At 42.9% G+C, this 24,417-nt stretch overlaps 11 protein-coding genes across 11 annotated transcripts; 4 read left to right on the top strand and 7 right to left on the bottom strand.

Moving 5' to 3' along the window:
• Positions 1 to 3: 3 nt before the first annotated feature.
• On the bottom strand, positions 4 to 1,333 carry EAE98_005755 (uncharacterized protein). Its single transcript, XM_038953377.1, has 2 exons — positions 964 to 1,333; positions 4 to 911 (listed from the first exon to the last, which is right to left on the bottom strand). Exons 1-2 carry the CDS (start codon positions 1,176 to 1,178, stop codon positions 131 to 133), a joined length of 996 nt encoding a protein of 331 aa, XP_038810478.1. The 5' UTR covers positions 1,179 to 1,333; the 3' UTR covers positions 4 to 130.
• A 335-nt stretch (positions 1,334 to 1,668) lies between these two features.
• Positions 1,669 to 2,463, bottom strand: EAE98_005754 (uncharacterized protein; the record flags this gene model as incomplete). Its single annotated transcript, XM_038953376.1, has 1 exon — positions 1,669 to 2,463. One exon carries the CDS (start codon positions 2,461 to 2,463, stop codon positions 1,669 to 1,671), a length of 795 nt encoding a protein of 264 aa, XP_038810477.1.
• A 915-nt stretch (positions 2,464 to 3,378) lies between these two features.
• On the top strand, positions 3,379 to 5,391 carry EAE98_005753 (uncharacterized protein). The gene is made up of 4 exons (XM_038953375.1): positions 3,379 to 4,018; positions 4,066 to 4,274; positions 4,323 to 5,178; positions 5,233 to 5,391. The coding sequence occupies exons 1-4, from the start codon at positions 3,644 to 3,646 to the stop codon at positions 5,317 to 5,319; spliced, it is 1,527 nt and encodes a 508-aa protein (XP_038810476.1). The 5' UTR covers positions 3,379 to 3,643; the 3' UTR covers positions 5,320 to 5,391.
• Positions 5,392 to 5,505: 114 nt separating this feature from the next.
• On the bottom strand, positions 5,506 to 6,534 carry EAE98_005752 (uncharacterized protein; the record flags this gene model as incomplete). Its single annotated transcript, XM_038953374.1, has 1 exon — positions 5,506 to 6,534. The coding sequence occupies one exon, from the start codon at positions 6,532 to 6,534 to the stop codon at positions 5,506 to 5,508; it is 1,029 nt and encodes a 342-aa protein (XP_038810475.1).
• A 667-nt stretch (positions 6,535 to 7,201) lies between these two features.
• On the bottom strand, positions 7,202 to 9,912 carry EAE98_005751 (uncharacterized protein; the record flags this gene model as incomplete). Its single annotated transcript, XM_038953373.1, has 2 exons — positions 7,202 to 9,321; positions 9,357 to 9,912. 2 exons carry the CDS (start codon positions 9,910 to 9,912, stop codon positions 7,202 to 7,204), a joined length of 2,676 nt encoding a protein of 891 aa, XP_038810474.1.
• A 178-nt stretch (positions 9,913 to 10,090) lies between these two features.
• Positions 10,091 to 12,533, top strand: EAE98_005750 (uncharacterized protein; the record flags this gene model as incomplete). The annotated part of the gene is made up of 7 exons (XM_038953372.1): positions 10,091 to 10,147; positions 10,195 to 10,422; positions 10,478 to 10,542; positions 10,595 to 10,829; positions 10,883 to 11,022; positions 11,079 to 11,352; positions 11,400 to 12,533. 7 exons carry the CDS (start codon positions 10,091 to 10,093, stop codon positions 12,531 to 12,533), a joined length of 2,133 nt encoding a protein of 710 aa, XP_038810473.1.
• Positions 12,534 to 12,665: 132 nt separating this feature from the next.
• EAE98_005749 (uncharacterized protein) lies at positions 12,666 to 13,076 on the bottom strand (the record flags this gene model as incomplete). The annotated part of the gene is made up of 1 exon (XM_038953371.1): positions 12,666 to 13,076. The coding sequence occupies one exon, from the start codon at positions 13,074 to 13,076 to the stop codon at positions 12,666 to 12,668; it is 411 nt and encodes a 136-aa protein (XP_038810472.1).
• A 972-nt stretch (positions 13,077 to 14,048) lies between these two features.
• Positions 14,049 to 14,912, bottom strand: EAE98_005748 (uncharacterized protein; the record flags this gene model as incomplete). The annotated part of the gene is made up of 3 exons (XM_038953370.1): positions 14,049 to 14,375; positions 14,437 to 14,738; positions 14,792 to 14,912. The coding sequence occupies 3 exons, from the start codon at positions 14,910 to 14,912 to the stop codon at positions 14,049 to 14,051; spliced, it is 750 nt and encodes a 249-aa protein (XP_038810471.1).
• Positions 14,913 to 15,363: 451 nt separating this feature from the next.
• Positions 15,364 to 18,201, top strand: EAE98_005747 (uncharacterized protein). Its single transcript, XM_038953369.1, has 4 exons — positions 15,364 to 15,776; positions 15,832 to 15,956; positions 16,008 to 17,517; positions 17,580 to 18,201. The coding sequence occupies exons 1-4, from the start codon at positions 15,693 to 15,695 to the stop codon at positions 17,781 to 17,783; spliced, it is 1,923 nt and encodes a 640-aa protein (XP_038810470.1). The 5' UTR covers positions 15,364 to 15,692; the 3' UTR covers positions 17,784 to 18,201.
• Positions 18,202 to 19,812: 1,611 nt separating this feature from the next.
• EAE98_005746 (uncharacterized protein) lies at positions 19,813 to 21,080 on the top strand (the record flags this gene model as incomplete). The annotated part of the gene is made up of 2 exons (XM_038953368.1): positions 19,813 to 20,140; positions 20,194 to 21,080. 2 exons carry the CDS (start codon positions 19,813 to 19,815, stop codon positions 21,078 to 21,080), a joined length of 1,215 nt encoding a protein of 404 aa, XP_038810469.1.
• A 1,439-nt stretch (positions 21,081 to 22,519) lies between these two features.
• EAE98_005745 (uncharacterized protein) lies at positions 22,520 to 24,093 on the bottom strand. The gene is made up of 4 exons (XM_038953367.1): positions 23,585 to 24,093; positions 23,344 to 23,527; positions 23,112 to 23,238; positions 22,520 to 23,061 (listed from the first exon to the last, which is right to left on the bottom strand). Exons 1-4 carry the CDS (start codon positions 23,657 to 23,659, stop codon positions 22,944 to 22,946), a joined length of 504 nt encoding a protein of 167 aa, XP_038810468.1. The 5' UTR covers positions 23,660 to 24,093; the 3' UTR covers positions 22,520 to 22,943.
• Between the last annotated feature and the right edge of the window lie 324 nt (positions 24,094 to 24,417).

The following is a 24,417-nucleotide window of genomic DNA, read 5'->3' as shown; positions in this document are numbered from 1 at the left end:
CATAATAAAGCCAATAATCACCCGTTTATCCATATTCATAAGAAATATTTACCATATATGGTAGTATGTGCAAGTTACACTGACTTCTTAACACATTATGTGGAACCTCCTTTTGTGCATCTTTAGTGGTTTATTGCAAGCTGCGCTGAAATCTTCGAGCAATAAAATCAAGCCTCGGGTTCCTTGCCGTAAGCTCGGCGACATTAGCAGACAAAGAGTTTGCTCGTAACGACCCAGAAGCGGCCCCTGAAAGTGCCAACTGACTGCGAAGGGTATTCAAAACACTATATTCCCCTATAACAGCTGTCCCTGACCAAAAATTATCCAATGGCCCATCATCCGATTCTCTATTCGCCGGCTCAGCTAGCAACTGTTCTCGTTCATCTTGCTCATTTTCTTCTGTAGTGAATTCTGGAGTTCGTGAGCGACCGGCAGCTCTTGTGGGACCCAGCGACTGCATTTCAATGTCCTCCAGCCCGGCAACAGGATCCCTCAATACGCCTCGTTCCTCTGCATCATAATCTTGTGTGGGGAGTGGTGTTTGCCCATCGGTGGTTTTATTTCCGTAGGCCGTTAGAAACTTGTCAAGCTTCTCTCTATCCAGATGCACCGTAAATAATATGGCTTGTAAAATCAATACAAGCAAATCCAAGACTACCAATTTCAGCTTCGACGAAGGTCCTTTTTGACCAATAAGATCGATTATGATTCCTCCATGAAGATATCCTCTCATCTCCTCCGTAGATCTCGATGGCGCAAGGAAAAGGTGTAAAAATATACAAAGAATATTCGTGCCCAACAGCATTATGACCCATGAGGAACTTTGAGGCGGCTGTCTAACATTCTTTGGCTTTGGCGTAAGAATAACGAACTGAGTGAGGGCACGTATGAAGAGTTGGAAGAATGAGCAGCTTTGAATGTGTTAGCTTAAGCAAATCAAGAAGACTGGAGAGAGCTACATACTCCATGTAATATAACACGCATAACTGGCAGTAAATCGCAAAGTCGAGGTTTGCCATCAACGAGCTTGCTAACTGATACTTCCTTCTCATTTGTTCGTAAGCTCTTTTTTGAGCAGGAGTGCTGGAGCGATGTCGACGTCGCCGGCTCGATGGCCCACTTCTGCCATTGGGAGGGGTTGCCGATGGGCCCGATACTGATGTGAAATCATTGTTCATTGCTTTCAGGAGTCATTGATGATTTGAGATGACTTGTGTGGATGGTCGGAGGTTTGGAAGTTCACATCTTTTTGAACGTGTAAAATAGAGGGCAAGTAAGACTTGCAGCTCTGATAATTCACTGGTCCGATTATCAAAAGCTTTTGAAGCTGTTGATGCGCAACAGGATGGAATAGGCGACAGAACGGATTGGACATTGCAGGGTTCACCAGTGGTTGTTTAGTTTTACTTACATAAGCGGAATTGTAATGGATTCGCCAGGCTGCAATGTTCTGGTAAGATCTAATAAACCTTTCAAACTCTTTCAATCGTTCAGAAGAGATGAGTTGCACCGTACCCATTCATTCATTCTATTCTTTACATACTGGTGATCATTGATAATCAGTGCAAGACGATAGTTGTATAAATTATATTCATATTTTGATTTCTGTGCTGCAGTGCAATGTCAATTCCCTCCAGCCACAGAAAATTGGACAACGCAATCCTTTTCCTATGTTCCCAAGACGAGACGTAGGAATTGCGAATTGTAGTGAAAAACTTCGGGATCGATATCATTCCTAGCTGTTACCCTAACAAGCATCGCCATTTGATCTTGCCAATTTCGATCTGATCTGGACATCGCCCTGTCATTCCATCTATCGAACCACCAATGTTTAGAACACTGCCCCATGGCTTTTGCTGAACAAACTAGTTTTGGCCAATGTGTCGGCCAGCCATGTTCAACTTCGTCTACCTTGTCAAAACACATTTGCGCAAACATATATCCGTACCTCCTCATGCCAACTATATCATCATGATGGCAAGCAATGGCCAGCTCTTCCAATCCTTCGAACCTCTTGAATTCTCGTAGATTATCAAACACGTGCGGAATCAGGTAATGCTCGTGTATGAGAATCTTTTTTATCCTCCTGCATTCTTCATCCGTGATTTTTCCACCCAGTCGACCTGGGATGCTTCCCATTGATGGCCAGTTGAAGCACAAGAAGTCTTGATGATAATTGATGCAGGTGTGAGAGAAGATGGGAGACGAGAAAGTCCAATAAGCAAGTGATATTGAACGAGACTCGCTTGAGGTATGAAGTATAGGAGGAGGCTTCCGATCAGAAATGAATCGATTTTCTGATGGGGACCATGATAGCCCAATATAGGGCGAGGTGAGTAAGATGGCGTAGTTCCAGATTTGGAGACGAAGTTCAGTGGGTAACTTTGCGAACAAGTGGAAGGACGTAGGAGAACCAGTTGGAGATGGTGCGTTATTGGTGCAGCAAGTCATTCCTAAACACATCTTGGTGCCAGGAGATGGGTAAAATATAGGTTCTGTTAAAGTAGCAATGTAGTAGAGATCTCGTGGCCATTAGTGACACTTGTGGCTATTGTCTCTCAATACTTGGCTCGGAGTCAAGGAACGGCAATTGGTATTATGGAATAGCTAAAGGCAAACAAGTAAAGAAATCCGCATACATCCAAGTAGTAGACGGGATATATATAAATGGACCAAACCTTACAGCTGTTGGCGTTTGGCAATGCGAGGAGGGGCGAGATCCTTGTACATGGTTGTACTGTACTCACAAAGTATACCATAAATACCGCTGGGACCTCTTTACCGATACGAGATGCGGTGATGTGATGTGATGAAGAAACATTTTTGGTAACATTGGATTCCCCCACACCAATCTTGGGTATATTCGTTTCATTCTCGAATCTGCTGGGACAAAAATAGTACCAATGCAAGCGTCGGAGTGCCCTGGCAGGTTGGGCATATCTCCTTGTCTCCTTGACCCGGAAGAAGCCGGACAACAAATAAATCCACCAAAATGCTACGAGTAAAGATAAAGATAAAGATGCCAAAAAGTCAAAAGCGCTACAATGTCGTACTTTTCATCAATTGAAAACAATTCATTTCAAAGTCTTGATGTTTTTGAAAAAGAAACTTGCCTTTAGTAAATTGGCCGATAAGGATGCTTGCTTTTGAAGATATAAAATCAAAACAGGGACAATTTAATTTAATATAGGATTTCTTTTTAGTTTGACAGTGGGACGATTTTGATATTGAAAAGCAACTGAACAATACGAGTAGTCAAATGCACAAATGAAAAGCAACTAACTCACGTGAATCAATGGTTTGACTGACTGGTGAACGTAGGCAGGTAGGTAGGTAGAGAGATGTATATACATGTAGGTATATGAACTGGGACGTTGAAAATCAGTAGATTCTCAGAAACCAATTCATTTCAACATACGACCATGAATAGATCTCTCTCTACGATACAATACCTCAGCTCGAAGAAACATGTGCGAGTGAGTGAAGAGAGAGGGACTGAGGGAGTGAGGGGTCGGATAAAAACCCCTCCTAATGCCTTAATTCTTTTTAAGGCATCACCACACCTGAACCTTCAAAATTATTGAGATTGAGTCACCTCGAACATTTATACTATTGTAACAACAAATCTGTAATTCTTCCAAAAATGGCGTCCGATTTACCGTCCGAGATTCTTCAAGCTCTCTCCAAAAATGACAATATTCTTTCCTCGGAAGCATTTCCTTCTCAAAAGTCCACCGACATCAAAGGTGCTTTGGACAGACTTGGTTCAAGGTCTATGATCACATACGAAACAATTGATCGCGAAGAAGTTATACTGGAAGCAGAAGCTGAAGAAATTGCCAACAATGGTAGTCATGAGGCACGAGTCTTTGAGGCTCTGCAAAAGGCAATGGATGGACTCACGGTTTCTGAATTAGAAGCTGCTGTGGGAGACAAGAACGTTGTCAAGGTTGGTCAAGGTAAAGCATTCAAGTCGAAATGGATCGCGAAAGGTAAAGATGGAAAGCTGGTAGCTTCAGTGAGTTGTTTTACTCCAATTCTACAGAGTTAGTTCTAATCTTGCAGACCGATTCTATCCAGGACACAACTCGAGAACAGCTCCAAATTATCCAAAAGACTCGTGCGCATCCAGATCCAAAAGTTATCACCGAGCTCAAGAAACGTAAGCTGGTAAAGATGCAGAAGGTTACGAGTTATAAGATCTCCAAAGGACCCAAATTCGCCTTGGAAATGGTTAAGGAAGAGACAGATTTGACAGCAGACATGCTTGCATCGTAGGTTTCAGCGACACTTTGAGTTATAAAAAGTACTCACATATTTAGGGGTGCCTGGAAAACCGCCGCTTTCAAACCATATAATTTCAAATCTCTTGGAGCAGACCAGAACTCTGGTGCATTACATCCTCTAAATAAAGTACGACATGAATTCCGCCAAATCTTCTTCGAAATGGGTTTTGAGGAAATGCCTACCAATAACTTCGTCGAAACCGGCTTCTGGAACTTCGACGCTCTCTTTGTTCCACAACAACATCCTGCGAGAGATTTACAAGACACTTTCTATATATCGGATCCTAAAACTGCAGACAAACCACGTGCAGTGGATGGGGAGGATAAAGCTGACTATGGGGCATTGTGGAAGAACGTACAAGAAGTTCACCAGGAAGGAAAATATGGATCAATCGGTTATAGATATCCTTGGGCTGCAGATGAATCTTTACGACTAGTTCTTAGAACACATACGACTGCGACCTCGACAGCAATGCTACACAAATTAGCCCAACAAAAGGGACCGGATGGACGACCACCGCCAGCAAGATACTTCTCCATTGATCGTGTGTTCCGTAATGAGACTGTTGATGCTACCCATCTTGCTGAGTTCCACCAAGTTGAAGGTGTTATTGCAGATTATGGATTGTCCCTGGGAGGTCTTATGGAATTCATGGAGGTCTTCTTCAACAAGATGGGCCTGGAAGATTTGCGTTTCAAGCCAGCTTATAATCCTTACACCGAGCCAAGTATGGAGATTTTCAGTTACCACAAGGGTCTCGGCAAACTGGTTGAAATTGGAAACAGTGGAATGTTCAGGCCAGAAATGTTGGAGGCAATGGGCTTACCAAAAGATATGAAGGTCTTTGGTTGGGGATTGAGTTTGGAGCGTCCAACTATGATTAAATATAAGGTAAGATTTCTCCCACACTCTTGGATCATAAAATCAATCTAATCTGTCTTTTAGGTGAACAATATTAGAGAATTGTTAGGTCACAAGGTTGATTTGAATTTCATCGAGAGAAATCCAGCTGTCAGACTGGACAAGTCATAAGGGATTAGATAGGTCTATAAAAATAAATGGTTGCACAGTTAAAAGACAATTGATACCCATGAATTCCTCTCATCATAAGCACTGTGCAGGGATTCAAGGTATAATGGCTTCGAATTAATGATCAGAACGAATTGATCATGGGTATCATACTACAAAGAAAAACTTCATGATGTAAATTAATGATCGCTAATCATGATCTTCCTCCGTTAAACCTGGACAGCCATCCATTGAATCGTCGGGATATGTGTATTTGCAGAAGAAGCAATAATTGTACTGCGACCTTAAATGTTCAACGATCTTTTGCAGTCTCTCAGCCGGTTCCAGTAGATTGAAAGCATCAAGCTCAGGGTCCTCTTCTTCCAAATCCTCTACAAGAGTATGCTGGATCCTGTCCTTTCCGAGTGCTCTCTTGTCATCCTTGTCTTCGTCCGCATCATCGTAGGTCGGTAAACGTGATAAACTTTGTTGGAGATCATATCTCATCCTTCTATCCCTTTCCTTTTCTTCGCGCTTCCGAACTAATCCTCTCCATAAAATGTTGATCTGCTTCAACGGTTTGGTCGATATTTTGCGTTTAAGTTCGTCTTTAGTTTCCCCAGATCCCTCGCTCGCCTTGTCAATTGTGTTCTCCATTTCCTCTTCCTCTCTTTCCCCGTGCATCCTCTCCGCAACCCTCATCGCTGCGCCTACCATCCCTTCCAATCTCGCATCCTCCCTCTCTTTCCTAACCCTCTCCCTATACTCCCCCTCCTCAGCCTTAACCCTCTTCCCCTCCCGTTCCACCTCCTCCCTAAACTTCCTCTTCTTTTCTTCATCCAACCCGATTCCTCCCTTCCCTTCTTTAATCGTGACTCCCACCGGTTCCAACCTCGCCCCAACATTATCCTTCGCCCCCAGCGCAACCCCCGGCTTAAACCCCATCTTCGCCATCATCTTCAACCCCTTACTATTCGCATTCCCCGGCGCCTCCAACATCGATTTCGACAACGCGTCTTCCCTCGCAGCATTTTCCTCCGCCGCTATCTCCACCTTCGACTTCGTGCGCGATCGCGCTTCCGATTCTCGCTGTATGCGCTGTCGTCGTTGGGTGTATGTTTCCTTCTCTCGCGGTTGGACGGGCTCGGAAATTATCATGTTCATGTAATCATCCTCCTCGTCTTCTTCTGGCGCAGCTTCATTTGAAGCTTCTGCGGCTTTCAAATCCTCTTCTGTCATGATGGATGAATAAATATGATTGTTATGTTTCGTAGAAAAACATCAATCGAATACCCTCCTCAGCTCTCAAAAAAAGTTTTGTTGCACGTCTGTCCGCAAAACCAACTATGGGGCTTTTGGGAAATTGATAAATTTGATTGCAGATTTGGAAAGAGGGAGCTTGCGCGATTATGGAAAAAAATGTCCCGGGGGTTGGGAAGCAACAATTGAGGTGCGACGGTGAGGGGCGTTTGGGAAGATTTGGGGAAAGGCTGTGGTGTTGTCTCGAGGCTACCGATTTTACACACCAAAATTTACGTCACCGCCTTGGGCAAAATCTCGCAATTGACTAATGAAATGAATGCCGAGGTATAGCTCAAGTGCTAACCCTCAGGGTTCCTTAAAATTCACTAATGAGGAGGCTGTCGTGGATAGTTCAGACGATGTATCCTTTGTAGATTGCCCTTATATGATATTAATTATTATTAGGTGTTCTATATCATTCATTCTCCGGCATTTATGGAGAGAAACATTAAAGCAATTCACCCACCAATGATCATCTCCACACACCTAGTATTTCCATTCACCAAGGGAGATAGAGCAAAGCAACCAAGTGATTGGCTTCTACAAATTAAGTCATTGGGTATTTGTATGCTATTCTACAAGTATTGGGAATGTCTATACTACTTTACACATCCAACAATTCCTCATCTGCTGTATTGTACACCATCCAAGGAACACAATCAGGAACACCCATCATCTTCGCCGCCGTTTGGGATGATTTGACGATATCCATACGTCCTTCTTGACCACCGTTCACCTGTAGTGCAACGATACGCAGAAGGTCTGACAATAACGTTAATGCCTCCTCTGATTTTGCTTGCTCTCGCAAGTCATCATAAACTATTCCTAGCTCCGCTAAAGCCTCAATTCTTTGCGATTGGAGCATTGCTAGAACTTTCGTGACTTGTCGCATTCTCTCCTTTGTACCCTTATTAATATTGAGACGTCTTAGTGCAGGTCCAGTCGTAGCGCCAATTGCTGTTATTTGTAAAACAATGTTGCGTGCGGTATCATCCGTAGGATATGTTCCAAAATACTTTTGCATAGCACGCAAGGCCACTGCAGTTCCTGGTTGGTCGTCCACCAAGCCAAAGTTCAATATGATTGAGTTATAAAGGTCCTTCGGTAGATCATCTTTTCCAAGCTCTGCCTTCAACTCATGTCGCCATCTCATCATTTCTGCGAACAGTTCTGCGGGGGTAAAAAATTTGTGAGTTCTATGTCTTTGCATATTCCTTTGCTTTAGACTATGCCACAATTGCAAAAATGTCTCAATGTTAGGCTTCAATCCGTCACTGACGAAGGTATAGTACATCTCTTTCGTGTCCAAAGAGGATTTAGATTCAGCTTTGATTGCTGTGTTCATAAAGTAGGTATTTGCTGGAATTTTTGCTTTTCCTAATGTTGTGTAAAGGTCCAAAAGGTGTTCATGTTTCTGCTCTTTCACATATTGGTCCATAAGAATTGCAAATGTTTCGATTGTTGCAGGGGGGTGGAGGTTGAAGCTGGCAAGTTTGTACTCTCGCTTGTTTGTCCCCTTCACAGCCGTCAATGGGGGTAGCAACACCTTAACCCCTTGATCTCGAGCCTTAACGAAATCAAGTCTTGCTGCAATCATAGACCAGCCCATTTCCTCAGCCAGTTTTCGGTTCTTTGATTTACCCGTACGGAACCAGGCACCCATAAGCCCATTTGTGAATTTGGCATCCGGGCAGATCCTGAAATCTCGCATTAAATCAAGTACTCTGCTGGCTTCGTCAAGGTCGCCACTGCCAATCAGTTTCTTCATCCATTTTCCAAAGAAATACTTATTGTTCAGCATGGATGGAAATTCTTCATAATCTCGTGTTGTCAATGAGTCATACCGCAAAGCAGTGGGATCTTTCGAGAGCATCATATCTTTAAAGACTGCTAATGCTTCATGATGTTTACCAGCTCGCATAAAAAGTCCGCTGATTACATCATAATCCTCCATCTCCATACTCGATTTCATGTGTTTCCGAAAGTCAAGGTAGATATTCCAAGCTTCGAGCGTACGGTTTTTGATCGTTGAGGCCAAGCAGCCTTGTATTGTGTGAATAAGAATACGGGAGCTGAGGGGATTGTTTGATCTTTGTATGACAGTTGATGCTGCCTTTCTGGCTTCATCAATGTTGCCATTCTCGGCAAACATCCGAGTACCAAGCTCCAAATATTGGTCTAAAAGACTTTCATCTTGAGAAAAAGTCTGCCAAGCGGATTTCCATAGATCAATTGCGGTCCTTGGATCTCCTTCGACAAAGACAGCTTCGATGTATAACAGTAATGTAGGTCCTCCGAGGTGTAAGCCCGCTTTCTGCATATCTAACCCGAGTCGTCTCACATGCGCCATGCGGTCCAAATTTGTCGGGTCTGGCAATGAAATATAACCCCAAAGAAGTTTCCACGTTTCTGGAGAAACTTCACCAGGATCTGACAATATAGCTTTTCGGCATAACATGTAGTGCTTCCATAACTTAAGCATCAGGTTTTCATTCATTTGAAAATTGCTACGACCATAATGATGATCAATTTTCTGCAATGTGCTATTCAAATCTTTTAAATGACGTCGGGCTGAGAGAGGGTATGGTTTTTCTGGAATTAAGATAGAATTTGAATTCAATCTCGGATTGGTGATGGAATTTGACTTTGTTTCTGGGGCGAGAAACTGTTGTGTTGTGGAGGAAGTCGGAGGTGGAGATAGCTCTGTGGAAGTCTCAGCTTCATCTACGACAATTAGCAGAAGTACTATGAATCAGTACATTGAGACTTGCCTTCCTCGACAGACTTTAAGAAGTAGTTCCGTATCTTTTGCCGGTCTTCTTCTGACATAGGGCCTGGCTTGTTGGTAATGCCTTCTAGTCTATCCACCTCGGCTTGCAGGCGTTCTATCTTTGCATCCATTGCATCTTCCCATTCCTCCATATGAAGGCTTGGTTCTTCATCTTCGTTAACCTCCTCAAGTTCTTCCGCCGAAACTTCCCCAATATCTTCTTTTATTTCTCGAACTGCCTCTTGAAGACCTTCCAGCAATTCCTCCTCTTCAGGATCAGCCTGCGCTTCTGTTCGAACACCATCCGGAGTCTCGTCATAGTATTTGTAAAAGGGTTCATCAGTCTGCTCGACTTGTTGCGTTTCCGTCTTCGAGGCAAGCGGTGGCACTTTCCCCCCTCTATCTATCGACCTCAGCGGGGTTTTTTGTGCCGTAAAATTTCTTGAAAGCCATGGTGCTCGCGGGGAGGTCTGTAGTTTTATTCGGCATGACTTGCATACGAAACCACGAATACTAGAAGTGAAATTGGTGGGTGGCGGCGGCATAAGTATTGATGTTGATGGGTCCAATAAAAAAAGTTGAGGTGCGGGAAACTTTTTTTTGATAAGCTATGATGCGCAATGCGCAGCATGACTTCGCTTCCCATTCGCGACAACAAATCACGACCACGTCAAAATCTCACGCGTACCCCTTTCTTTCTCAATCGATTGATATCAATTAAAAATGTCTATAAACGGGGATACTAATAGTCTTGCTGGATTTGATGGAACAGAGCACCAGGTAAGTTGTATTTGAATTTTACTCTGTACCGAACTAAACTCCAATAGGCGGCCTATGTATTTACTCCTACTTCCGTACCTTCAGAAGATCTACTCCAACGACCTAAGAAGCGTAGGAAGGTAGGAAAGGCGGCAACAAAAGCTCCTGAGATCAATGACGGCGCAGGGCCTTTCAAACTTGCACCATTATTCAATGAGAAGGAGTCTCATGAACTTTCAAATCTACGTTTAAATTTATTTAATAAGCATTGGCCGGAAACAGAAACAAAAATTCAGGTATATATCCTAAGCTATAGGATCTCAACATTATAGCTGGCTAATACCATGATAGTCAATCCTGAATGAAGCAAATGAGGGCACTTTGTCAGAGGTCACATCTTTTGTAGAGAATGAAAGGTATGCATAATTTGGTATAATGAGTGAGATGGAGTCTGATAGACACTCAAAGGAGCATAGGCAAAGTCCCAGCAGGGTTTATTGTAACTGGGCCAAATATCGCATCTCAAGGCTTGCTTTTTGAACAGCTTTCAACAAGACTTTCCAACGAGTTTAATGGTCCTGTTGTCACTCTTAGATCCGGAGAGTCGTCAAATTTGAAGGTACTACTCAAAAAGCTTATAAGAGATGTTACTCATCAAAAGTCAAATGGCGAAGACGAGAATGACAATTTCCTTGAGCAAGATGTGAGTCAAATATTTCCAAACATTCACCTGGTATATTCTTGCTGATCCTCCAGGGTCGTAAACTTCTGAACTATGATTTGGAAATCATTCATGGTTATGTCAAAGCCCACGGGTGTGATAAAGTGATCGTATCATTTCAGGACAGTGAAGCATTTGACTCTGGTCTGCTTGGAGACGCAATATCCTTGTTTAGGTAAGTTAATATATCTGTTCCTTCTTCTGTCTACTTTTTAATACTTGAGCCCTCAGCTCCTGGCTAGATCGCATCCCATTTCTTCTGTTGTTTGGAATTGCTACATCCGTCGAGTTATTCCAAGAACGACTTTCTCGTGTCGCTGCTCGATCTTTACATGGAGCACAATTCGATGTAGAACAAACAAGCTCCATCCTTGAAAACATATTCTTGAAAGTTATCGCTGGATCAGATGCTCCAATAAGACTGGGACCAGGCATTCTATCGAGTCTTATGGAACGTCAAAATGATCATGTTCAGAGTGTACAAGCTTTTGTTGGAGCTTTAAAGGTATTTCTTCTCTTGAATTTTAGACAATTGTTCACTAACATGGTTAGTATGCGTACATGTGTCATTTCTATGCCAACCCTTTGAGCATATTTCTGGGCCTCACAGACGAACTTGAATTGGGGCCCCTTTTGCAAACCGAGCATTTTGAAGCTATTAGAATGCTTCCATCATTCCAGAAATATACTGAACGTCTTGTTGATCAAGGCGAATTGGAGCGTGCCATGGGGTTGATTAACGATGATGAGCTCCTTCTGCAAGAGGTAGAAAGTTCTATCCAAGGCAAAGATCATGCGGTGCAGAAGATTCTCCGAATCATGCATATTCTAGTTACTTTGGCAGTCGAAATACCAGAGAAGATCGATCTCTATATTAAAGCATCGACTGGTTCATTAAGGAACTCTGAAATTGTGCGTTCGATTGTGGATTCAATCAAACGCGCCAGTCTCGATGATTTTCTAGGGATCATTACCTCACTCAAAGAAACCGTAGAGGGTGGAAGCACTGAGCTGGATCTTGAATCATGGTCGGAAATAGAATCGGAATTCTATTCAGAAATTGCGAGTATCAGGGAAGACGCTTCATCACTCGCAGGCTCGGATACAGGAAAGTCTATCCGCAGCAGTTACAACAAAGCACTCCGCACTACAATCATTTCACAGAAGGTCCAAATTAGCCAGGATAGATCAGTACTCACAAAGCAAGACAAAGAGTTCACAGCGCTTGTTGACCACTTAATTCAAGCCATACAGAATTTCGTAGATGTGGACAAATTACAAGATCAATTCGTTTCCGAAATTTGGCTCTACGATCTCAGATTGCCCTATCTAGATGCCTTTACACCTAAACCCCGGTTTACAATCGAACGGGCCCTCTCCTCACCGCACGACTATCTTTCTTGTGCATGTTGCGACCCCACGAAAGAGGGAGCACTAATGTCTCATCCGCCTACTGCCATTTTGTACAAACTATTCTTAGAAGCAGGTAACTTGATTAATATTTTCGATCTCTGGACTGCTTTTATTGCTAACCTGGGACCGGAATATGACGAGGGTGATGATAGCGAAAGACAGGCTTTGATGTTATTTTATAGAGGACTTGCAGATTTGAAATTGTTGGGCATGATCAAGCAGAGTAGAAAAAAGACGGATCACTTGACGAAATTAGCATGGAAGGGTTTGTAAACTTGGGATCACTAGGTGGCAGGATATGAGAAATGATTAAGAATGCAGTTAGAATATAATTATATTAATCTTCGAATGCAAATGCCCAAGGCATCAAACAAAACGTATCTAGTCGTCCATCAGCACCCAAATCTAATACCACTGATTCTTATTCCTAAACATCTCCTCTTCGGCCCTTCGAACCCTCTCCTGTCTAACTCTCCTCTCAATTTCCTCGACACTCTCAACCGGACTTTCACACCCTCTCAACCCAATAAATCTTCCCAGCCTCCTCCTCTTGGTCTCCAAGTCCGCATTCACGTCCCAATACACCGGACACGGATAATGCATCGTCCACTGACACGGAGTGCGCTGATGATAAAAATGCGCGAGCTCGTCTAATTCCGTGGATGTGAGAAGCCAGAAATTCAGAAGTTTCTTGGGAAACGAGGGATGGATTTGTCCTGTTGTGAGACGCACCAGTGGGGCGAGGGGAAGAGCCATTTGGGATATTTTGGCGGCGAGCTCAGGATTGGTTTTGCTGAGACGGGTTATGGTTGACATGATTGCGTTGTGGTGTATCTTCTATCTTGTATGGGGTTTGAGGTTTGTGAGGTGATGAGATGAGATGAGATGAGATGAGTGATACGTTTAATATGTTTTGGTTTTGTTGCCGTACAGTGGCTAGTTACGACTGATTTGCGTGATGGTTTTGGTGGTGGTAAAGAGTGTGAAGCTGTGAATGTATATAAAGATATTTCCGCAATGAATCAGACGAGGGAAGAGTATATAATTCTATGATAACTATGTTCGCAAAGGGATGAAAAAGATTATTCGCAAAGCTGCCAGCAGCGTAAAGATATAAGTCTAGGATGAAAATCAAAGTATGGAAAAAACGAAATATAGGAAATAGTGCGGATGCCAGATACCGATAGAGATGAATAGATAAATAGGGGAATGGAAGGTTCTTGTAGTTTTTGTCTTGTTATGAGACTTCATTGTGTTGAAGAGTTTCTTTGTATTTGAGTCAACTTGGCTTTGTTACAGGATCATGTCTTTGATGTTGTTGTATTCTGAGATCTATTTTTGAGACTTGAGTGAAAGGACTCTTGAGACAGCCCTTGTGGAAGGTTCTGACAAGGCGTTTATGATGAACAGTCTCAAAGAATCTCTTTATGTAAAAGTCTAAAATAGCAACAACTAGAAAGACGCCTAGGTCCAAGTACGAATATGTCCACTACAGAGAATGCTCAAATGTTGCAGCGGGAACCACTTCATATAATCATGTGATATGAAGAAAATGAGAAAGCTTGGAAGTAAATCGTACAAAAATCGAAAGGCCCGCTGGCCCTCTGGGAGCTAAATTTTATATTGTGTTTAACCAGTGAGTTGGACTGGCTACTACAAATCTTGATACACCCCTCATAACCTATGCATGCAATATCTTACAGCCGCAAAAACGCCAGACACCAAAAACGCCTCAAGCGAGCAAGATTCATGCCATTGTACAGTGCCCAGCAGCTAATAAAAGACGCTTTATTTCTTTCCCTTCTTCTTCCTGCTGGGGCTTCCTTGTTCGCTAGCTGCTGGCCCACCTCCTTGAACTAGAATGGCATCCTCGTCGCTCATGACACTCTGGGCCTTGGTAGGCGAGGTAAGCTTGGATGCCTTGGCTTCTGCTTCTTGATCTAACTCTTTCATAAATTCTGACTGGATTGAGGCTCGACGTTTCTCCCACCACTCCTTCTCAGATTGGGTCCTGGCTTGAATGTCATCGAGGCTCTTCCTGAACTGATTATTCGTGTAGATTTCGTTGGCGGACTGGAAGATTGTCTGTCCCCAATTTGGTGCCAATCCATTTGCCTATTCATGGTTAACTATATTCAATTTCACCAAGCTACTAATGAGAGAAAGCTCGGCTTACCTCCATAACCACATCCCTAAGTTCCTCTTCCATTTCTTTCTCTGCTCTCAAGAATCTTTGCCATAGATCATCGCCAACGCTCCCCCTCTGTAATAAGGTACTGCATGCTTGCTTCGCTGTTCTAATGTGAATAATTCGGTAAATATCTTCGACAGCCCTTCTTAGTAAAGCCGCTCGAATAAGCTCCGCTGGTACTTTTGGCGTTTTCTCGTCCCCCTCTTCTGGCTCAAGATGAGCTAGAGAAAAGTAAATGTTCCTTTGCAGATGTGGTGGGAACCAAGGCGCAAGAGTCGCAGATTTAACTATGAATACCTGTTAACTTTGCGCATAATCTAAAAGCCAGATTTTAACTAACCTGCTATGCGCTTTCTATATAAGGACGAAAATGTTACTAGAGATCCGACGAGGACAACGACATATGCGAAAGGAAGTATTAGACCACGAAGAGTCGTTGCGTAATCAAAATCTTTGAACATGGTTGCTGCTGTCACTATGTCGAACACAAAACAACACTCTTGGAGCTTTCCCAGCGAGTTGGGATATATCGGATCGAAAAAGGGCCAATGTCTAGGAAGGGTGGATGAAGTTTTCCGACAAAGATGGTGCGATTGTTGGAGGTATCAAAATAGTAGATATCCTCTTATGTGTTGTGTGTCCTTTATTAATCTTTATTCGATCGCATTCTGCCACTTCAGGACAAATAACCTTAAAGTCACTTTTTTTGACTAAGAAGACAAGCACTTCGCTAACAAGTGAATGACCAATGAAATCAATTCAACCCGATCCAACTAATTTGAAGAATCACTTACATTCCATCCTTGTAATTCTTATGTAACACAATATTTATAATATTTATACCAAATTTTTATAATCCTTATAATTCTCGTATTACTTATAATTTGTGTTACAAAGGCGGTGAATTACCTACCTACCTAGTAGGTAAGTGGCATGGCAGTTCCTACCTAACTGTTTTCCGTAGGCTACCGAATTCTGACGTACAGTCGTCTCCCTAGTCTTGATGGTGGGATCAGTATTATTTACTTATTAGAGCTTACCTGGGAGAGCTTCAATTTACACAATTAACAATCCAAACAAACCAAACCCAACATCTCAAGATCAAGAATTAGGAAGAACCTCAAAGATTTTGTTTCTTAATACTTAACCTTTTGTTTTTTGTTCTTTAATACAATACTTCTACCTCGAATACATTCATCTATTTGAATAAACTTGAGAACCAAACCTGATAAGAGGTCAAGATGCTTTTAAGATTCCGTGGTCCTGATGGAACAGTTCGTATTACTGTTGAAGCAAATGAAACTTTTGCTCAACTTGGCGACAAGGTTGGTCTAAGATATGCTGTATGTATTGCAGTGAGCTTCTGCTAATATGCTATAGCTTGTAAAACTCCTACCGGAGAACATCGACCCAAAGACATTAACACTTTCAAATGCGCCGAGTGGTGGTGAGGTCAAGTCTCTGGTAGAAATTGCAAGAGCCAAAGTCTCGCAGATTGGTCTCAAGTAAGTCGGGTATATGTAAAGCCTCTAGAATGTTGTATTGACCAACTGAAGGAATGGTGATATGGTATTCATAAATTATAAGCTCTTGGATAGTCTTTCAAATGGCAATGCTACCCCTTCCACCTCGACTGGTCCTCCATCTCAACTCGCCCCCTCAACAAATCGTTTAAATGGACACGTCGTTTTACCAGAATCAATACCTATCGATGTTCCAGCGCAAGAAGTAACTTCGCCATCGGAAAAGATCAAGAACCCGTGGGAATTAGTCAAACAATCCGATCTCGATAATAGGCTAGACAAGAAAGATGGAAAAATCCCCAGAAAGAAGGATCAAAAGATGTGTCGACATGGTGAAAAAGGAATGTGCGACTACTGTATGCCGTTAGAACCATTCAATGCGGAATATCTGGCCGAGAAAAAGATCAAGAATCTCTCGTTTCACTCGTATCTGCGAAAGATCAACTCGGCGACCAACAAACCAGAGCTAGGAAGTTCTTTTATGCCACCATTGACGGAGCCGTATTACCGTGTGAAGAAGAACTGCCCGTCAGGACATCCTCAATGGCCCGAGGGCATTTGTACTAAGTGCCAACCGAGCGCAATCACTTTACAGCCGCAAGCATTCCGCATGGTGGATCATGTCGAATTCGCTCAAGCAAGCCTCATCGAAAACCTACTCCAGTTCTGGAGGGCGACAGGTGCACAACGTTTTGGGTATTTATATGGTCGCTACGAGGAGTATACAGAGGTGCCGCTGGGAGTCAAGGCTGTTGTGGAAGCTATTTACGAACCGCCACAAGTTGACGAACTCGATGGCGTCACATTAAACGAATGGGAATCCGAAAAGGACATTGACGAGATTGCGAGATTGTGTGGCATGGAGAGAGTCGGTGTCATCTGGACTGATCTCATTGACTCAGGCGTAGGAGATGGCACTGTCTTATGCAAGAGACATATTGATTCATACTATTTATCATCTCTGGAAATCGCATTTGCAGCACGTTTACAAGCGAAGCACCCAAAGCCAACGAAATGGAGTGATACGGGAAAATTCGGGTCCAACTTTGTTACCTGTGTAGTGACAGCCGATGAGACCGGAGGAATCGCCATATCTGCATATCAAGTCTCCAACTCAGCCGTGGAAATGGTTCGAGCAGATATTGTCGAACCATCCGCCGATCCTGCTGTGATGATCGTTCGCAGTGAAGGAGATGATGATTCCGATACGAGCGCACGATACATCCCTGAGGTCTTCTTCCGAAAGATTAACGAGTATGGTAGAAGCGTTCAAGAGAATGCTAAGCCATCTTTCCCTGTAGAATATTTACTCGTCACATTGACTCACGGCTTTCCTAGCGATCCTAAGCCAGCATTCATGGCTAAGAGTTCTTTCACTATTGAGAATCGTTTGGTTCTTGGCCAGGAACAAGACCTCAAGGACGTTGGAAAGCAATTAGGACTTGACAAGAGCGGGCAACTTACTCAATCTCCTGATGGCGTCCTCGCGGTGTCTGACTTCCATCTCCTATGCTTCATCTATAGTATGGGTATTTTGAGCAAAGTTCGTACCAACTTTTTCTTTTTTCACACTCACAAGCATGATACTAACATAATCATTCGTAGGAAGAGATGGCGCTTCTCTGTCGTGTAGCAACTCAACACGATTTAGCAGATGGATACCAATTGATAGCAACCCCTGGCTGGGCAAATTTCCTTGCAATTTTACAATCGACTGGTGAGCGACCCCCAAAACGTCAGTCGCCGTCCGATGACGATGGTCCTGCGGAGCGTCTTGCTAAAAGGGTTGGCGGAGTTAGGCTAGATTGAATAAGTAGTCTACCCCTGGACTATTTTGTTCTTTTGAGGCTTATACTCTGATTGTGATAATAGGTTTCTAATCGCCAAAGCGTCTCGACGACTATTCAAGTCTATAGGGCAGAGGAGAAAGAGAATTGATAGGGAGGTTTACAACATGAATTATTGGCGTGTACGAATGGGGGCCAAATTAAACAAAACGACAGGGCAATGAGGAACTTTAGGTGCTTGGTGGATAGAGCGGTGACTCTGGTGTTAACGAAGGTATGCATATATGGCGCAGGATATCCCGGATAGGGAGAAGGGAGAAGCAAAACATCAGACAGATATATTTGTTGTTGGGATATATGACATATTATAAATTAAATCAATTATCACAGACACGTTTTCTGTTGACGAGAATGCCATGAATGGTCTAATGTACTTCTTTGCCTTTTCTTCTGTCTCCCGTAACAACCTCGATTGTGTAGTATCTAAGATTGTATCAGATTTATTAGCTCATGTAATTCCCAAGTCCGAGAGAGTAAGGAATGAGATTTTCTAATGGGAACGTGTCGATACCTATCTAGCACTCACAAAGACTTTAAGACAACCCAGATATCTGACTGAGGCATATTTATGAACTCCGCCTTGTGACAAATGCTCAAGATTGTTTTAATTTCAAAGTACGTAGTAGTCAGACAGTTTCTCGCGAGTTTAAATTCAAATTCAAATTCAAGTTCAAGTTCAATCTAATTATCTAATACTATATTTCATTGATAAACGCTCTCTAAAGTACTCGAGAATTATGTATGAGCATCGACATGCATCATTAGTCATATAGCTAGCTTCTCATGAAGACATATTATTAAAGAGAGGTCCATTTAAAAGACGAGGGTTAAATTTGAAATGGAAGAGATTATACTGTGCCTATCAGTTAGGGATCTTTGCAGTTGTGGGGGTTTTGGATGGAGAAATGGGAGGGAGGAGCTGATGAATGGGGGGGTGATTTGGTTTGGAAATTGAAGATGGGAAGGTTTGGGTTGCTTGGATTGGATTGGATTGGATTGGATTGGATTGGATTGGATTGGATTGGATTGGATTGGATTGGATTGGATTGGATTGGATTGGATTGGATTGGATTGGATTGGATTGGATTGGATTGGATTGGATTGGAACGGAACGGAGTTGAGAAGGGGGAGTTAGTTGTAGTTGTAGTTATAATTGTAGTTATAGTTGGTGGGTATATGGGTTGATAAGAAAATGGTTGTGCAATGGATGATTGATTGGGTTTCCTCGGGGGATTTTCAAGGTGTAGGTATTGATGTACTAGGTGTGTGGGAGGAGGTGGAAGAATGGGTTTGCGGGGAGGCTTGGGCTGTTGTGTTGTTTTGATTGGAGATGAGACATTGGCGATGGGAGATTGGAGGGAGCTAGTGGTTTTTTTGTAGTTGCTTGTGTGTGTGGTGGTGTGGAATTTTGTTTGGGCCGAGGATTTGGATATGCTTTGAGAGTGATGATGTAGGTTTTGAGGAGAGAGGGTTGGAGGGTTGTTGTGGATGCCCAGGTGTGAGTTGTTGGTGGTGCTTCGAATTGAACCTCCCAGGCGGAGGCAGAAATCAGATACTGTTGTGGCTTACGCAGTAACTGCAGTCTAGTATTGAAGTAAACCAGATGGTGAGTTCTTTTCAGCTTCCAAAACGATTAGAACGGAGGAGTGTGTATATTTCAGAAGGGGCGATATACGTGCTCGTGAAAAGAGTCGAGCAAAGGGCAAGGACGACCGACCAACTAATGGAAAGAACGATTGGCAAATTTTGGAAGACTTCCTGATCATTCCGGAAAAAAGAATCTGTTCTTATTCAAACATATCATTGTAATTAACACCGTCATTATTTTGGCAGCCGCTCGTTTTGTCGCTCATTTGAGATTATCTTTAATCTTAGAACACCTCGACCAGATACCAATCTCCTTTCCATCAAGACAACTCCATGACAGCACTCCGACTCCAACCATATCTAGTTAATAACTCGCTCGTTCCAAAAAAAGAACTTTCGGCTCGATGCCCAATCTCGAAACAAGCCAATCAATCGGGTTGGAGACTCCCGCTATATCTCTTGGAGCTCCTTCTCGTAGTTCCAGTCCCGAGAGTGATACGTTGAGCCCGCCACTCTCATCTGGCTCTTTCAAGCGGTCACTCAAAAGTCGTATTGTGCCACCGACGTTAGTTGGCATTTCAGAGGAGGGGGTAGTGCAGAAGTTTGTTAAGATGACTCCGACTATGAATGTTTTGGGTAAAGGCAATGGTTTGGAACTTACCACTTTTACTCAATATGAAGCTGTTCCTCAATTGATCGATATTTCTATTCCTTCAAAGGATAATGAAATTGGTAAATTTTGATCCTAACCGGGTTCTTGTTCGAACTGACTTTTGAATATTTAGATACCACAGAAGCTAATGAACAACCTATACTCATGATACTCATGATGACGCGTTCCGCCAGTGTAGGATCACAATCTGCTCCCGGTAAGAGACCAAAAGTCAAGACATACAGACCCTCTAAACCTTTGGCACATCAAGAGGGGCGCAAGTTTAAGCAGACTGAGAACGAAAACGATGACATTTTTGAAGACGCACTTGTTGGATCAAAAACCTATATAGAAGCCTACTCTAATTTCAATACTGCGCCATCAACACCAACAAAGCGTTTATCAGCGACTGAGAAATTTGATATGGATGGATCACACGATACTAAGCCCGAATTTCCCACTGGTACAACTATCAAAGACTTTGGTGCGTTGCCCGACCATCTTAGAGGGCCTTGCCTTGAAGTCAGCCCTAGAACTAGCCTTTTGGATGGTCCATCTGGTGTTCCGAACGTGGATAAACTTTTGTCTATGAACAAGCGTGATAGCTCCCTAGAATCATCGCTCATGAGACCTCTCGAAGCAGTACCTGAAGGCTCGATAGTAACATCTTCATTGTCAGAGGTGCCGACAGAAGTAACGGAAGACATCATCGGACAATCGGATGGTCCTGCTCAAGTTCCATCTATTGCAGCTATTGAACCAAATGTTGGTGGCGATTCTCCAATTCCAGAGTTGCCCGTCGCCCCAATTGCAAAAGATAAGAAGGATGAAAAGCGCACACATAAAGTTATTAATAAGTTTCGATCGGGAGTACGCAAGGGTAGATATCGTTGCCTAAGAACACCTGTATTGGTGGTGATTCTAGGAAAGGAGCTTTCAAAGCCAACCAAAGTAGCCATTCAGAATATCGCAAACGGATTGCCGTCAGGAATTGGTGATGTAAATCCCCTTCCCGTGTGATAACGCGGGATGTCTTTTAATTCGAGAACTGAGGTTAATGAAAAACATAAGATGCAAACAACACTAGAGCCATCGGCCTCGCTTCATACACTGGAACAACTTTCACCTACTCCAGTACCAGAGGACCGGTGCTGTCCTGAGAGCCCTGCACCTTCGTCAGAGAGCCATTGCTGTAGCGAGGATTGGAATTGAGAGTTTGATAATGATTGAGAAGATGAAATGGCGTGTTAGAATGGATATTGTCATACACCCTAGTACAAGAAACCTGTGAACCTTGTTCAATGATCTCCAATGATGACCTGTGAGACGTCCTAGTGCTCTGTAATGTTTTCGATGAGCCATTATGAGATGAGCTCTCCTTGGTGAAATTTGACCGTGAAGTACACACGCAGTTCAATCACCTTTCAGCACAGAATGCTGAGTAACGAGGAGAGCAGCTGGGTTTTTCCAATTGGAATTGGGCATCACTTCAATGCGTCCGTTTGTAGATAGCCATTTGTTTGAATTGCCACGACTATGAAAATCGTACCTCGAATACTTCATACGCTCTAGCACATCGTACAAAGTAGAGGCTAACCAATGACAACGACGTGTAAGGTTTGTAGACAAACTCTTACAGCAGTCTTAAAGAGACCTTCAGTACTTCGAAGATAGTTCTTATGTTTATATTGTATGTTGTATATTGTATTTCGTAATGAGTTATATATACTTTTTTTATTCAAAAAACATGAGATATAACGAGTGAAAATTGATCAATACAATTGCCATCCGAGCCATCCAGACCAGACTCGCCAGACCAGACTCATAACCCACAACCCAACTCCAACGCGATCAACCCCACTATTTCCCCTCCCCCCAACCAATCCGTAGCTCAAGCTCAATCGACCCCACTCAACCCCTGCAAAAATCAATGACAACCTAATATATAATTAAAAACGTCGGCTTCGTCAAACAAACATGCCAAACTCCAGTGACGCGTAAGTTACTGCCTCCATTCCAAAAATGAAGGTACATCATGGCTAATATAGAAAATTATAGAGTGGTTAGCGTGTCGTTCTTATATTCTTCCCCTTGTGGATCAATATGAAGTTATGCGAAAGTCGTGGGTTCGACACCCACCTGGAGTATCAATCTCTGGTAGACACCAAACAACAATTATTTTTTGATTTCTTCGGCATTTCTTTTTGCAGATTTGGGGAGCAGGTGGTTGTTGAGTCGGTTGATGCTCTACTCTTTTGGGGGGTTGGATTCGTGGTGTAAGTGATAGGTCCACCCATTTTGGTTTTTGGTGGAATGTGATAATGGTACTTATCTATACGTCTGCTTTTGAGAAGGTATCAAACTTAAATTTAGGATATCTCTTCTCGGAGAGTAGTCGAATACTCTCTGAGAGAGCTTTACGCTTGGTGTTTACCTAGGTATCAAAGATACAAGCTTGCGGGACGTTCTCTTAGTTTTTGTATCGACGAGTTGCAACTGATTAGAATCGCATGATAGAGATATCTGCACTGCACAAAAATGATCAAGCAACTCTAATAGAAGTCTGTATTGATAAACAGAGATTGAAGCATGTGAAGCAAAACACCACCCCCGTATATATCTCTATATGAACGGCTGTGCGCAAATGTAATAAATCCATGAATAGTGGCCTGAGATCACGTAAACCATGCTGGGTATTTGGCATTCTCAAAACGCAACAAATCTTGCTTGACTCGATTATTCGACGCTTGTCTCCCAAAGATCCATGTCTTCAACCTGTTGTTCTTCTCTCTTTCACCAACCAGACGCTCGCCCTGTCTCTCCCCGACACTGAACCCATCCTCCTCCAGAACACTCATTCCCTTGACTCCATAATTTAAACTCTCAATGACATGCCGTCTCTTTCGCAGCCGAAGTATTCTTTCCAAATATCAAGAAACCCACAAACGCACCAAATCCTACTGCAATCATAACCCATCCATTATATGTCATGAAAAGCAACCTAGAACTTCATTAGCAACCCTCCACACATAAGATAGGGTCAAGACTTACATCAACATAAATGCGTAAAAATACTGGAAAGCATATAGCGCAGCTTTAATAACATGTGCTCTCTGACCTACTTCTTCTTGATTGCGTCCTGCCCAGAGAAAAGGCGTATTTTCAGTAACGTCATCCACTTAATTCACACACATAGTCTCAGCTTTTCATTCCACTGTTCCGGCATGAAAGTCGAGGGAGGAAAAGCGCGCATGGGGGAGAGGAGAAAAGTAAGAGAACTTACGGGTTATAGAGCCCTGTTGTCTGTCGACCCAGGACTCATAGCGACGGGTCAGCGAGCGAATGCCTTCGTATCCGGCGGTGATGGCAACGACGCCAACGAGCGAAATGAGGAGGGAGAAGGTGGACCGGATGTGCCACCAGCGGAATATTATACAGAGGTTATTGGTGTCCCAGGTGAAGAGCATCTGCAATTGAGGTTAGCGATGGAGAGATTGAGAGAGTCGAGGAGATTGAAAACGGACGTTCATGTTACATCTATCTCCTCCCATATCCATTCCCATATCGTGCATGCTGTGATCCATATGCGAATGATCCATTGTGAATGTGAATGTTACAATAATTTGTATCTGATTGAATTGATCGTTCTCAACGAAGTAGATGGATGGTAATTCGAGGCTGCGAAGATCCGTAAGATTTCGATGAAAGAAGATGATGAATCTGAAATGGATAGTAAAGTGATTCTATATATATCGCTATCTACCTAGGTACTCGTACACTGCAGTTGGAAGACGGGCGTAACTCTCTAGGGGTTAATTGCACCAATTACAGAGTGTTATGAATCGATGGTGCAATGGTCCCCTAATTTACCTTCTCAAATGCGCTCAAACCAAGCTAAGAAAGCGCCAACAGCTCTGTCTGACAAGCTTCATGTGAACACCAAAAGCGGTACGTTGAATCATTCAAACAGAATCATACATTGATGAAAACATTTATTATATTGCCATCTCCCAACTATACCAAATGAAAGCTAACAAATGTAATCATCTCTCCTTTTTGATCTAAAATAATGATTGTTTGATTTGATATTGAATAACGAAAAGAGTGTACGAGTCCTCCGTAGATTCCCACACAACCTTGGAAGCTCGAGACAAGCTGCACTGCACGGCACTGTTCTTTATCAGATAATGCACGGACATCGGTGTTACAGAAGATAAGCTATTTCACACTGCCGCAACCGGTTTCATCGGATGTGAGGGGCAAGACTCATCAATTACTACGATACTCGTAGGTAATCAATGAATTTCTAAACTGAGCTTGGCAACACTCTCCTCTACAACCTCTATCATTTCGTCCA

This window comes from Botrytis deweyae (assembly GCF_014898535.1).
Source record: "Botrytis deweyae strain B1 chromosome Unknown BDEW_011, whole genome shotgun sequence".
Taxonomy (NCBI): Eukaryota; Fungi; Ascomycota; class Leotiomycetes; order Helotiales; family Sclerotiniaceae; genus Botrytis; species Botrytis deweyae.
This window is presented reverse-complemented; position numbering and strand designations above follow the sequence as displayed.

What these genes read in the sequence shown, in the direction of transcription:
- EAE98_005755 (XM_038953377.1), bottom strand. Translation starts at nt 1,178, where the DNA reads ATGAACAATGATTTCACATCAGTATCGGGCCCATCGGCAACCCCTCCC. An exon ending in TGCGTGTTATATTACATGGA is followed by an intron (nt 912 to 963) that starts GTATGTAGCTCT and finishes ACACATTCAAAG; the next exon opens with CTGCTCATTCTTCCAACTCT.
- EAE98_005753 (XM_038953375.1), top strand. Translation starts at nt 3,644, where the DNA reads ATGGCGTCCGATTTACCGTCCGAGATTCTTCAAGCTCTCTCCAAAAAT. An exon ending in ATGGAAAGCTGGTAGCTTCA is followed by an intron (nt 4,019 to 4,065) that starts GTGAGTTGTTTT and finishes CTAATCTTGCAG; the next exon opens with ACCGATTCTATCCAGGACAC. An exon ending in CAACTATGATTAAATATAAG is followed by an intron (nt 5,179 to 5,232) that starts GTAAGATTTCTC and finishes TCTGTCTTTTAG; the next exon opens with GTGAACAATATTAGAGAATT.
- EAE98_005747 (XM_038953369.1), top strand. Translation starts at nt 15,693, where the DNA reads ATGCTTTTAAGATTCCGTGGTCCTGATGGAACAGTTCGTATTACTGTT. An exon ending in GTCTCGCAGATTGGTCTCAA is followed by an intron (nt 15,957 to 16,007) that starts GTAAGTCGGGTA and finishes GACCAACTGAAG; the next exon opens with GAATGGTGATATGGTATTCA. An exon ending in GTATGGGTATTTTGAGCAAA is followed by an intron (nt 17,518 to 17,579) that starts GTTCGTACCAAC and finishes AATCATTCGTAG; the next exon opens with GAAGAGATGGCGCTTCTCTG.
- EAE98_005745 (XM_038953367.1), bottom strand. Translation starts at nt 23,659, where the DNA reads ATGGATCATTCGCATATGGATCACAGCATGCACGATATGGGAATGGAT. An exon ending in ACAACAGGGCTCTATAACCC is followed by an intron (nt 23,239 to 23,343) that starts GTAAGTTCTCTT and finishes GTGTGAATTAAG; the next exon opens with TGGATGACGTTACTGAAAAT. An exon ending in TTTTACGCATTTATGTTGAT is followed by an intron (nt 23,062 to 23,111) that starts GTAAGTCTTGAC and finishes ATGAAGTTCTAG; the next exon opens with GTTGCTTTTCATGACATATA.